This window comes from Podarcis vaucheri, assembly GCF_965113315.1.
Source record: "Podarcis vaucheri genome assembly, chromosome: 13".
NCBI lineage: Eukaryota > Metazoa > Chordata > Lepidosauria > Squamata > Lacertidae > Podarcis > Podarcis vaucheri.
This window is the reverse complement of record NC_138751.1, coordinates 13803486-13817363: the sequence shown is the minus strand read 5'-3', so window position 1 is coordinate 13817363 and position 13878 is coordinate 13803486. Positions and strand designations below refer to the sequence as shown.

At 41.7% G+C, this 13878-nt stretch overlaps 1 protein-coding gene across 1 annotated transcript; it reads left to right on the top strand.

The window, feature by feature from the left end:
* Positions 1-10482: 10482 nt before the first annotated feature.
* Positions 10483-11442, top strand: LOC309516880 (olfactory receptor 11G2-like; the record flags this gene model as incomplete). Its single annotated transcript, XM_082195836.1, has 1 exon — positions 10483-11442. The coding sequence occupies one exon, from the start codon at positions 10483-10485 to the stop codon at positions 11440-11442; it is 960 nt and encodes a 319-aa protein (XP_082051962.1).
* Between the last annotated feature and the right edge of the window lie 2436 nt (positions 11443-13878).

Below are 13878 nucleotides of genomic sequence, written 5' to 3'. Positions count from 1 at the left end.
GCTATGGAAAACCCAGAAGCCCTGGCTTTGTGCATATTTACATCGAGGGTCTTCACTTTGTAGGCCATCCTCTACCCTAGGGTTTTCCCAAACTTGGGTCTCCAGCTATTTTGGGACTACGATTCCTATCATCTCTGACCATTGGTGCTGCTAGCTAGGCAGGATGGGAGTTGTAGTCCAATAACAGCTGGAGACCAAAGTTTGAGAAACCATGCTTTACACCATGCTGAAATATTGATATGATGAAGGATGCCATATGTTTTTTAAACAAATACAAGGTACCAGATGAAATAAGCTATGGTGAGCAAAAGTTTGATGGCATAAGTCTGACCCTGACACAAGGTGGAGTGACTTGATTGTCTTAGTGCCTAACTACATGCTCTATTAATTACATGGCTTGCAGGCATGTTAAAGGATCCTTTTTTTAAACCCAGTTCCTCAACTTACTGTGGAACCCAGCTTGTGGCCCTACCAAGGCAGTGGGGCGGTGGGGGGAAACAGTATCCTTGTTTTCTTGTGTGGCTGAGAGGAATTTTTGTGAGCTCTGGTGTGGGAATTTGAGGTAGGGCCTGCATTCAGGGAAGTGCTCAGCCCCGGAAGCAGGGCCTGGGAGCAGACCAGAGAGAAGACTGATTAAAGGTGCTCAAAAGATCCCTAAGGGATCTTGGAAGGCAACATTTTCCCAGCACCCCCTACCAGTAGCCCAAGGGAGTCCACCAGAAGTGGTTCATGCCATGGTGGGCCCCAGCATCGGCCAACCTCTTCTGTCAGGTGACAGCGTATCAACTGTCACTTCAGCTGGTTGACCAATGGGTGCATGCCTATTCTTCTGTAACAAATAAAGTTGTGGCTTATTTTACCCTGATACTTGGGCTCTTAGTCATTATTTGCCATTTGTCCCCATACCCCAACCCCATGACTATCCTTTTGGAAACCCAATGGCAAGCTTGACACTGACATGCTAATCCTGGCCATGTTTGTAGTGATCTATTTAATGGGTTCAGAGTGGAGCCTTTGCATCTTGTGAGTCACAGTACCCCATTCAGTTCAGCTGAAGGGCAGTGCGATGGAGAAGTTTGCCTCGCCTCACAAAGGATATTGTAGAGCTAGAAAACATTCAGGAAAGAGTAACCAGAATGATCGAGGGGAGCAACTGCCCTGTGACCAAGGAAAGCTTACAACATTTGGGGGCTTGTCAGTTTAGAGAAAGGGCAAGATAAGAAGGGGGCATGATAGAGGTGTGTAAAGTTATACTTGGGGAACTTTAGAACTCAGAGCCATTCAATGAGTGACAAAGACTGATATATACCGTACTGCCTTGAGTGCTATAGGGAACAGGTGGTATATAAATGTACTAAAGTAAATAAATAATAATAATAATTTTATTATTTATACCCTACCCATCTAACTGAGTTACCCCAGCCACTCTGGGCGGCTTGCAACAAATTAAAACACAATACGCCATCAGACATAAAAATTTCCTGATACAGGGCTGCCTTCAAATGTCTTCTAAAAGTCAGATAGTTGAGGGGTTTTTTTGACATCTGATGGGAGGGCATTCCACAGGGCGGGCACCACTGCTGAGAAGGCCCTCTGCCTGGTTCATTGCAACCTCACTTCTTGCAGGGAAGAAACCACCAGAAGGCCCTTGGCACTGGACCTCAGTGTCCAGGCTGAACGATGGGGGTGGAGATGCTCCTTCAGGTATACTGGGCCGAGGCCATTTAGGGCTTTAAAGGTCAGCACCAACACTTTGAATTGTGTTCAGAAATGTACCGTGAGGCAATGTAGGTTTTCAGGACCGGTGTTATATGAAGAAAAATCGGAGAAAACTAATTAAAATAACACCAGGCTAGTAGCAGGCCTATGAATATTGCAGACATATTGATTATATGAATTTGTGAAAAAATGAAAAAAGCAAAACAAAACAGGAAAAGGTTTAAATTACATGAAGAATAAGCCAGACACCAGGCAAAGCATTTCTTATTGTTATCATGTATTGCATTCATCATTATTTATTTATAATATTTATTTTAGCAAAGTAATGGAATTATGTATTACAAGCAGCGCAGCCATAAAACTACTGGCACATTTGCAAAGCTAAGCAGAGGCTGGTATGGTTTCAAATTGGATGGGGAACAGTGTGTTGAGATGCCTGTCTTGCAAGGGGTTGGATTAGATGACCCTTGGGATCCCTTGTATAATTCCATGATCTAATAATTTCATATTAGAGGCTTTTGCTTACTTAATTTTTTAAAATATTGCTTCTGTAGTTTGCATGAATAATGAATAAAACATAGTTTTTCTATAAAAAAAATTCTTTTAAAAAAGAATATTGCACAGATGCAAAGACCATGATATCCACCTGGTGCACCATTCACTGCCCTGAGAACTCCACCTTTTAAAACATTTAAAACAAAAGTTTCTAGTCCCTGTGGCTTGAAGGCAAGAGAGCAGCTGGTGAAGACATCAGAGGGCTGAGCAGGACAGGAGAGACAACAATTGCTGTGCTTAACTTCTCCTCCGTCCCTCCATAGAAAGAGGCATAAACCAAGCAAGCTGTGGCTTCGAAAACGACCTGTATCTCTTCCTGAGCTAGCATTTTGCCAGGCAGCTATAGCAGGGCTGGTTAGTGGGCTTGCTAGAGATTTATTGCTACCTTCTGTATTTTTACAGAAACTAGTACTTGTTGCACTTGTTGTATTTAATATAGAATCACAACAGACCGATTTTCTTCCTTGCCTCCTCACCCAATATTGTTTAAAAGGTAAGCAGAAATTATCTCAAGAGGCAGCGAAGAAGATTTGTTGCTATTTGCAATGGGAGTTTCTTGCCAGGTACTTGTTCCTTCAACGGTCTTTGCTTGGACTTTCCACCATACAAATTGTCATACTGATTAAGCAAACCAGTTTTTTAGAAGCAGAATTCATTGTGCAAACAGAGACTTAACCACCTATGAGTAGGTGAGAAATCCTGTCATCATTCAGCCCAACCACTGGTGACAGATGAGCTGAAACCAAGCCTGCGACTGAAAATTTTCTTCTGAAGAGTTTCCAGCTCACCTCTGGACGTTGACTGCAAACCAGAAAATCTTCAGCAGCTCTTGCTCGGAAATGAAACTAAAAGCAGGAGCATACCTAGGTGTTGTCAGGTTGGCACCCATCAAGGGCCCAGGCCCAGGGGGGCACAGAAATCGTGCCTCTCCACTCTGGCTCAAAGTGGCTAGGAGACCAATCCTCAGCTGCTTTGGGCAGCCAGGCCCAGAGGAATCTAGTCACTGGTGTGAGCTGCTGCAGAAGCCAAGCAGTGCCTCCTCCCTAGTCGGCCCGTGATGCTATAAGAAGTGTGAGAGGAGCACCAATTGAAGCTTGGAGCCCATTATTGTCAATAGGTCTACTCTGAGTAGAACTTAGGTGGCTATTGTGGACAAGTGGAGGTCAATATTATTGGCAATTTTGTCTGCTGCATATACATAAAAACATATGGAGAACCTTGTTAGATTAGGTCAAAGGCCCATCCACCCAGCATTCTGTTCCCACAGTGGCCAACCAGAAGGCTCTGGGAAGCTCACAAGCTGGACTTCAGTGCAACAACATTCTCCTCAGCAACCGTGGAAGTAGAACATAGCTTAACTACTTTTTCTGATGTAAAACTGGGACCTGCATCTTCTGGGACGTGCTCCTGCGAGACTCACGTGACCCACACCTTCCTCTCTCCCTGGGAAAATGCATTTTTGTGTGTAAGCGAGGTCTCGTGCAGTGCCAAAAAAAAAGCACATTTTTTGGGTGCCATGCAAGATCACAGCCCTCCCAAGCACTTTTTCGGGGCAAGAGCGCAGTGCATGTGTGAGATTGTGGACCCCCCAAATGGCTGCGAGATCTCGTGAGAAAAAATGGGATGCCCCGTTTGGTTAGTAGCCATTGATAGCCATATCAACAGTGACTTTGTTGAATCCTCTCTTAAAGACATCCAAATGGATAGATTTGTGGGAGCAAACAGTTTAACTGTGTACTTACTGTGTGAAGAGGTACATCGTTTTGTTAAAAACACAAGAACAGACTGCAGGATCAGGCCAAAGGCCCTACTAGTCCCACATCCTGTTTTCACATTGGCAATGAGATACCTCCGGGAAGTCTAAAAGCAGGACTTGGGCGCATCAGTGCTCTTTTACTTGTGGTTCCCAGCAACTGACATTCAGAGATTTACTACTTTGTCCATCTGTATGGCTTCCTTGAATGTCCCTGAGTAAAAGGTAAAAGACCCCTAGATGGTTAAGTCCAGTCAAAGGTGACTATAGGGTTGCAGTGCTCATCTCGTTTTCAGGTTGAAGGAGCCAGCATTTGTCCACAGACAGCTTTCCAGGCCATGTGGCCAGCATGACTAAACCGCTTCTGGCACAACGGGACACCATGACAGAAACCAGAGCGCATGGAAATGCCGTCTACCTTCCTGCCGCATCAGTACCTATTTATCTACTTGCACTGGTATGCTTTTGAACTGGTAGGTTGGCAGAAGCTGAGACAGAGCAACAGGAGCTCACCCCGTCGTGGGGATTCGAACTGCCAACCTTCTGATTGGCAAGCCCAAGAGACTCAGTGGTTTACCCCACAGCACCACCCACGTCCCATGAGTTCTAGTACACTGTACTACACATCATGTATAACTTTATACACCTGTAAATGCTCCTTCTTTTCCACCTACTATTATTACAATTTATTATGCGCCCTTCACCCTAAGATCCCAGAGTGGGTTACAGCTATTACAACACAACATTAATATTAGAACACAGTATTAAAAATAGTTTTAAAACAACTTAAAATTACAAAAATAAAGTGGGTCCTAAAAAAAATACATCTCAAGTGCCAAAAACCCATGGTAAAGAGGGATGAGCATTTTTATTTTAGTTAGTTCATAAAATTCATACACTGCTTGATCATTCAAAAGCTCAAAGCTGTGTTTCCTCTGCTGAATCATTTGCTCCAAATTCTTCAGGTCGGGCATTGTTTTCTTTATTGGAGAAGACTGAGGCAAAGAAGGCATTGAGGAGCTCAGCCCTTTCTGTGTCCCCAGTTTGCATTTCACCATCTTCTCCTCTGAGTGACCCCACTGTTTCTTTGTTCTTCTTTTTGTTACGGACATACCCATAAAAGCCTTTTTTGTTGCTTTTAACCTCTCTAACAAGCCTGAGTTCATTCTGTGCTTTAGCTTTTCTGACTTTGTGTCTACACATGCTGGCTATTTGTTTGAATTCCTCTTTGGTGGTTTCCCCCCTTTAACATTTTTTGTACACATCCTTTTTTAATCTTAACTCAGTTAAAAGTTCTTTAGATAGGCACCCTGGCTTCCTTAGGCACCTTCCAACTGTCTGAGGAACAATCAGGTGAAAGAGGCTATGGGCAGGTTGTGGAGGAGAAAGCTAATAAGGTGACGAGTTGAGACAAAAGTAGGACAAAACAAGTCTTTCAAAACTGTCTCTCCAAACTTAAGTATTTAGAGTTGAGTAAGACAGACACATCTCCTCCCCCATATTTTATATTGTCCAGTCAAAATTCAATCCAGGAAACACCTCAGGGTTGCCTACAATCAATCCATCTGAGACTAGAAATCAAAATTAATTTTTATTTTACAAAGACTTGTCAACAAGAGCACAAGAAACTCTATTTCCCCTTTAGGAACCAGAGTGCTAAGCCTAAAACACTTGAAGTAACCATCAGAGTTAAAATTATTTCCTAAAAGTAAAATAGATCTAAGATTGATGCCGGTATGAACTGATCTCCAAATTATCCTTTTATATACCTGACATAAATGACAATCTATGGTATGGTTGTGAGCCAATTCTGTCCTTGTCAAATGTCAGCAAAGCAGCAACATTTATCCATGCTGTCAGCACACCTCTTCTTAACCCACTGATCTTCCTTTCTGAGGTGAAAGAGGCACTGGTAAGGTTGTTGAGGTGAGACTTCTGAGGAGAAAGATCACAGTTAAGCTTAAACTGATCTGTTATGTAGCAGCAGTAGCAGGTACAGCCTGACCCTTGACTCTAGCTGTGCTGCAAGTTGCTGATTCACTTAAAGGTGCTCAATCTCCTCCAGTAATCTCCTACTGTAACATCACTTTTTGGTTTCTCTGCAAAAGAGATATTTGAGTCAGAGGAATGCAGTGCTAAATCCTTCCTGTCCATAAGGCTCCTCCGATAGCAATGCTTCTGCAGTTGCTCTGCTTCTTTCCTTCATTCCTGGGTGAATAGGAATCTGACTTCTGGTCTCCGACAGCTTGGCAACCACATGGCACGATACAGTGCCAGACTTAGGAAGGTGTGAGCCGTCCCCCCTCCCCAAAGGGCACTGAGTTGAGGGGGCACAAAATTGAGAAGATTCGTAATTTAGAAGATTCATTTGGGAGCTCCAAGTTTTTGTTTTTTTAAAAAAGATATTTATTGAGATTTTCAAAAAAGTTACCAAAAAAAAAGAAAAAAAAGAAAAAATACAAAATATAAATAGTTAAAAACAATTCAGTCTTTCCATCACATATTTTCATTTGCTTATTTCCCGGACCTCCTCACGCCTGCCTTTTCTGTATTCCAATTCAAATTTAAATTCAGCAAATTCCTCCCCTGGGAGCTCCAAGTTTTGGCCATGGATGGGGCACTATATTACAAAAAAATTTCAAAGACTGTCCCTGCATGACAAAGAAGTTCACTTGACCTCTCTTTGAGGACTAAAATACAAGGCCTAACACTCAAGCTAAAATAATTTTCTACGTGTAATAAAAATGGATGTTCTAATATCATTAAATATGAGAGTCTTAGCTGTGTGATTTTTGTGTGCTCCGACAAATGAAATATACATGCACTAAAAAGAATTGGATTTGAACCTTAAATGCCATTTGTTTTTACATTTCCAATGATATTCAACTTACGTGTGTACATGTCAAATATGTTTATATGTTTATGTGTCTGTGTATTTGAGCATGAATTAGAATTCTTAATTGCTTAGTGCAAACTTTCACCTTCCTTTGTTGCAATATTCTACTATTCTGCAATTTCAAGAACATTATCTTAATTATCTTTTTATTTCTTTGGAAGGTTTGGGCCTCTTGACTGTTGACTTTTGTTTGTTCCTTGCTTGTTTCTAAAGATGTAAACTTTCCTTTCACTGCATGGCTATGGAGACTGGCTGTAACATTGTGTTTGTCATCACACACATTTTTCAAGGTAGCACCAAAGTAGCAAAAAGGGGCAAGTTCGGCCCACTGAAAGGACAAGGATTTTCCAACAGCTAGCCGTTATTCAGTATCATCACTGCAGTAAGAGAGGAAAACAAAGCCCAGGGTCTATGAGTGCATTCATTAACACATTACAGTTCAGCACTGAGTTTCTTGGGCTGCTTGTGATAGGGTGGGGATATCTTTATCCTATTCAAAGGAGTTCAAACCTTTGGAAATATGAATTGGGAACAGCTTAAGGTTTGAAGCTGGTTTGAGAAACAAGGCATCAAACTGCTGTTTTTTATAACGAAATACAGAATACTATTTTGTATACAATGGTACCTAGGGTTACATAAGCTTCAGGTTGCAGACACTTCAGGTTACAGACTCCGCTAACCCAGAACTAGTACCTCGGGTTAAGAACTTTGCTTCAAGAACAGAACAGAAATCGTGCTCTGGTGCCGCCGCAGCAGCAGGAGGCCCAATTAGCTAAAGTGGTGCTTCAGGTTAAGAACAGTTTCAGGTTAAGAACAGACCTCCAGAATGAATTAAGTTCTTAACCCGAGGTACCACTGTAATGTTGTGTGAACATGTAAAAAAACCAAGCGGTGGAAAGGTGGTGAGTGCACATTAAATGGGAGTGTAAACAAAGCTTCTATTGGCTTCAAATTCAATTCCCAAGGGAATCGTCTGATATCCTTACTTGCAAAGAAACCTGTTGCGGAATAAAGCATTGCTTATGGAAAGAGAGAACACACCACAGCTTGAATTAGCAGCACAGCTTAATATAGAACAAAGAAAGAACACAGAGTAGAATCTATGCAACATTGTAAGGAGAGGAGAAATGGGGTGGCATTGTGTCTCCTAAGAGATGCTACTGTGTGTTGGCAGATAGCTTAGTTCCTGAGAGAGGTGCTCCCAAGGGTTGAGCCAGTCAGTGATTAAAACTGCAGCCAGAAATAATGAGTGGCATTGAAGCATTGGTGTGCCTGAGTTCACACAGAGATATTTGGACTCTTTCCAAACCCACGTTATGGTTATTTATGTCATTCACTCCTGCAATTCCGAATGTGTGTGACAATATAAAACAAGGAGAGGAGCATACTCCCTTACCAAATTCTGAGAGAGGACTTGGGGTGAGCATTTCTGACAAATGGTGAAAACAAACTGCTAGCTATTAAGGGAGATAAACTGGATTTCTGATGGAAGCACCAGATACTTGGGTGGGAACTTGTATCAGAGGTGGAAAGCCAACTCAAGAAGGAGGTACAGTGGTACCTCGGGTTAAGTACTTAATTCATTCCGGAGGTCTGTTCTTAACCTGAAACTGTACTTAACCACTTTAGTTAATGGGGCCTCCTGCTGCTGCTGCGCTGGCACTGGAGCACGATTTCTGTTCTCATCCTGAAGCAAAGTTCTTAACGTGAGGTAATATTTCTGGGTTAGCAGAGTCTGTAACCTGAAGCATCTGTAAACTGAAGCGTATGTAACCCGAGGTACCACTGTAGTTCCTAATCCTGTAGATTACATGGGGCAACCAACGCTCTATGCCAAATTTCGGCTCCTCAAGGACCATCATTCAACATTACGTGCCCAGGACAACAGCAGGGTCAAACAAATATACAACAAATATATGAGATGTTCTGAAGCCTGTTGTAGTTTAATTAATGGTATGTGTGTGTGTGTATAATATTTTGACATACATTATTTTGATCAAAATCAATTTAAAAACATAATCTGAAATTTAATTTTCTAAATATTCCTGTTGTTTTCAGTTACCCAAGCACAAGTAAAAAGTTAGATGCTGAAACCCTAAGATAATTATAAGGGAAAGGAATTGGAGATTAAATGCATTTACATGATGAATTCAAATTAATGTATATTTTAGGAGCTATTTTGTTATCTTTGTTATTGGCTGGCCCTACAATTCAGCAAAGTGACAAAGGCTATTTCAGGTGGCAGAATATTTTTTTGTTAGCCCAATTGTGTTTTGTTAGCCCCCAAATGGAAAACTAGCGAGGTCCCGACCAAAGAAGAGTGGCAACTTAAATTGACAAAATATGCACAGCTTGCAGATATAGAATAAGAGAACAAGAAGAATATATGTTTAGAGAAGACTGGAAAACATTTATTGAAGATATGGAAATAACTGTGTACAGCTGAAAACACTGGCAGCATTAAGATAAATTCAACAGTGTAAATAAGTTATGATGCATGTAATAATGGAATACTGAATAGTTTCTGTAAAATATGCAGGGATATGCGATATGTAAAATGAGCCATGGAAAAAGAAGAAGGGAAGTCATTGATATCTTAAGGATGTAAAAATGAGTACTTTAAATTGTAGAAGAGAAAACTTAATAAAAAAATTATATACAAAATCAAAGTGTTGATCCTAGCATAGTGGGGAGGGGGATTTGCTGTTCTTCGAACAGCAAAATGTCTCAGAGCATCAATGTCCCATCCCTTAACATATTTCACTCATAACCAGATTTAGATAAAGTATTTATCAGTCTCGTTCCTCTCACACCCACCCACACAAACCCACACACACACACATTTAAAAAATACTATATACAGTGGTACCTCAGGTTACAGACGCTGCAGGTTACGGACTCCATTAACCCAGAAATAGTACCTCGGGTTAAGAACTTTGCTTCAGGATGAGAACAGAAATTGCATGGTGGCAGTGGCAATGGGAGGCCCCATTAGCTAAAGTAGTACCTCAGGTTAAGGACAGTTTCAGGTGAAGAATGGAGCTCCGAAACAAATTAAGTTCCTAAACCAAGGTACCACTGTATTGAATTTTGTGATTTAGCTCAATGCCATTTCTGGGCTTAGTAGCCTGCCTGCCTCTCTCTCCCTCTCTTTCTCTCTCTCTCTCTCTCTCTCTCTCTCTCTCTCTCTCTCTCTCTCAGTGTGTGTTTGTGGCAGGGCAGTTGAAAGAATGGAGAGCATCTGGGGACAAGCTGTTCATGGCAAAGTTGCTAGAACTCTTCTGAATTATATTACCCTATGCAATTCTGCTTTGAGTCCATTTGCTCCTATTCCATTTAAAATTTATAGCTAATCAGAAAAAATAATGGCTTCTGAACACTGTTCAGTTGTGATCTGATACACGGGGTGCAAGGAAGGAAAGGCCATACTGCACTCCCTAAATTTCATAGCTTTTTACCCTTTGTATGTTGGTAGAAACAGGCAGACAGGCTCATGGTATGTGAAGAAACCGATACCTCTCTGATGGTGTATGATACTGCTTCTGTTATGTGATTCCAGATGGAGATAGTCAATGGTACCACAGTACAGGAATTCATCTTGCTGGGATTTGGAGTTGAGAAGGAGAAACGATTAGCGCTCCTCGTTGTTTTTACCATCCTCTATATCGTCACTTTAGTTGAGAACATCACCATTATCACAGTGGTTTTCTTCGATGCTCACTTATCCCAGCTTCCCATGTACATCTTGCTGAGCAACTTCTCCTGGCTGGAGATATGCTACGTGACCACCACTGTGCCCCATATGCTCTTTGACCTGGTGTCTCCTCCTGGGCTCATCTCCTTCCATGCCTGCTGCCTCCAGTTCTACTTCTTATTCTCACTTGGCAGCACTGAATTCTTTTTCCTCTCAGCCATGGCTTTGGACCGATATTTGGCCATCTGCCACCCACTACGCTACCCACAAATTATGTCCCCAAATTCCTGCTATTCCCTGGTGGCCTCTTGTTGGGTCCTTGGCTTTCTGGCCTACATTGTCCCAGCTACTTTGATCTCCAAGCTAACCTTCTGCGGACCTAACATCATTGACCATTTTGTGTGTGATCCTGTGCCAATTCTGTCCTTGGCCTGTCCTCCTCTTGGAAATGTACCCTTTATATGCCAGGTCATCATACATGTTTTGTTTTCAGTCAATGTATTATTTGTTGTCTTATCATATGGCATAGTCATTTTTACCCTGATAAAGTCCTCTGACAAAGGTAGCCGTCAGAAGTCCTTCTCCACCATATCTATGCACCTCTTAGTGGTGACCCTCTTTTATGGCACAGTGGGAGCTATGTATTTAATTCCACATGGAGAAAGCCAAGCAGGGGCCACAAAGGCAGCCACACTCTTCTACACTGCTATTTCGCCTTTTCTGAACCCGCTGATTTACTGTCTGAGGAATGATCAGGTGAGGGAGGCTCTGGGCAAGTTGCTTAGGAGAATGTCACGACTGCTGATGACAAAGGGCATGGTATAAAAATTGCTGGTAGGAATGGGAAATAAAGTTAAAACAAAGCAACATGCCCATTTGAAGAGATCATAGAATCATGGAGTTGGAAGGGACCCTGAGAGCCATTTTGACCAACCTCAGAAACCTCAGATCAAGTTAATTTATCCCAAGACACACATCCCTCTTTTAAGTTAAGTCAATCAACATAGTAGTGTAAGTAGAACATCTCTTCTCAAATCGCTTAAGCCCTTTAAGGGTTTTGATGGTGTTACAGGAAGTCCCTCTGTAAATGTTCCTACTCTGAAAGGATGAAGTGTAGGTGTGTAGGAGCGTGTGAAGAAATAGCAGTGGCAGAGAGAGATGCAGAAAGGTCCATCATGAAGGAAAGTGTAGGCTGAATGGGCCTTGGGGTTGCAGGGTGTCTCTCTCAGGGTTTCTGCTGCTTGGGAGGAATGTGTGTCCTGCTTGCCTCAACTTATTCTTCACTTGCATATATGGAAATAAAACAAATATTGCCAAAATAGCACAAATGTCTGATTTCCTCTCCTCCAAACAAAACTGATTCTGGTTAAGGTGTTTCTGGAATGAATAATTGCTTATGGAAAGGGGGACCACACCACAATTGTAGATTTATTGTATTCCGGGTGGAGGAAGTCAGTCAGAGGTTGTGAAGGCCTTGACTGTCTTCTACACAGCTATTACACCCTTCCTTAACTCTCCAATCTACTGTCTGAGGAACAATCATGTGAAAGAGGCTATGGGCAGGTTGCACGAAAGAAAGGTAATAATATGTGTTGAGACAAAATAGGACAAAACAAGTCTTTCAGAACTCTCTCCAAACTTAAATATTTCGAGTTAAGTAAGACAGACACATCTCCTTCCTCATATTTTATACTGTCCAGTCAAGATTCAATGCAGGAAACACCTCAGGGTTGCCTACAATCAATCTATCTGAGACTAGAAATCAAAATTAATTTTTAATTTATATAGTCTTGTCAACAAGACCATAAGAAACTCCATTTCCAATTTAGGAACCGGAATGCTAGGCCTAAAACACTTGAAGTAACCATCAGAGTTAAAATTATTTCCTAAAGGTTTTTGTGTGCTCCATCAAATGAAATATATACACACTAAAAATAATTAGATTTGAACCTTAAATACCATTTGTTTTTACATTTCCAATGATATTCAACTTACGTATGTACATGTTGAATATGTTTATATGTTTATGTGTCTGTGTATTTGACGATGAATTAGAATTCTTAATTGCTTAGTGCAAACTTTCACCTTCCTTTGTTGCAATATTCTACTATTCTGCAATTTCAAGAACGTTATCTTAATTATCTTTTTATTCCTTTGGAAGGTTTGGGCCTCTTGACTGTGGATTTTTGTTTGTTCCTTGCTTGTTTCTAAAGATGTAAACTTTCCTTTCACTGCATGGCTATGGAGACTGGCTGTAACATTGTGTTTGTCATCACACACATTTTTCAAGGTAGCACCAAAGTAGCAAAATGCAGGAAGTTCGGCCCACTGAAAGGAGAAGGATTTTCCGACAGCTAGCCATTATTCAGTTTCATCACTGCAGTAAGAAAGGAAAACAAAATCCAAGGTCTATGAGTGCATTCATTACCAAATTATAGTTCAGCACTGAGTTTCTTGGGCTGTTTGTGCACAACGCTTTCTCCCTTAAATATTCACATCAGCATGGCTTCATTAGTGTCACATTTGTTTCTGTTTGTGTATGCACTAGGGGGCATTGATAGGGTGGGGATGTCTTTATCCTACGCAAAGGAGTTCAAATCTTGCTTAAGATGAATTGGGAACAGCTTAAGGGTTTGAAGCTGGTTTGAGAAACAATGCATCCATCTGCAGTATTTTATAACTAAGTACAGAAGTCATGCTGGCCACATGACCCGGAAGCTGTACGCTGGCTCCCTCGGCCAATAAAGCAAGATGAGCGCCACAACCCCAGAGTCGGCCTCGACTGGACCTAATGGTCAGGGGTCCCTTTACCTTTTTTACAGAATACTGTACTATTTTGTATAATGTTGTGTGAACATGTAAAAAAATCAAGTGGTGGAAAGGTGGTGAGTGCACAGTAAATGGGAATGTGAACAAAGCCTCTATTTGCTTCAAATTCAATTCCCAAGGGTAGGATAATTCATAATGTCAATCTTTTAGACAGCAGCACGTCAGGGAAAAGGGCTGTAGAAGAAGAAGAGGAGGAGGAGGAGGAGGAGGAGGAGGAGGAGGAGGAGGAGGAGGAGGAAGAGTTTGGATTTGATATCCGGCTTTATCGCTACCCAAAGGAGTCTCAAAGTGGCTTTCCCTTCCTCCCCCACAACAAACACTCTGTGAGGTGAGTGGGGCTGAGAGACTTCAGAAAAGTGTGACTAGCCCAAGGTCACCCAACAGCTGCATGTGGAGGAGCGGAGATGCGAACCCGGTTCATCAGATTACAAA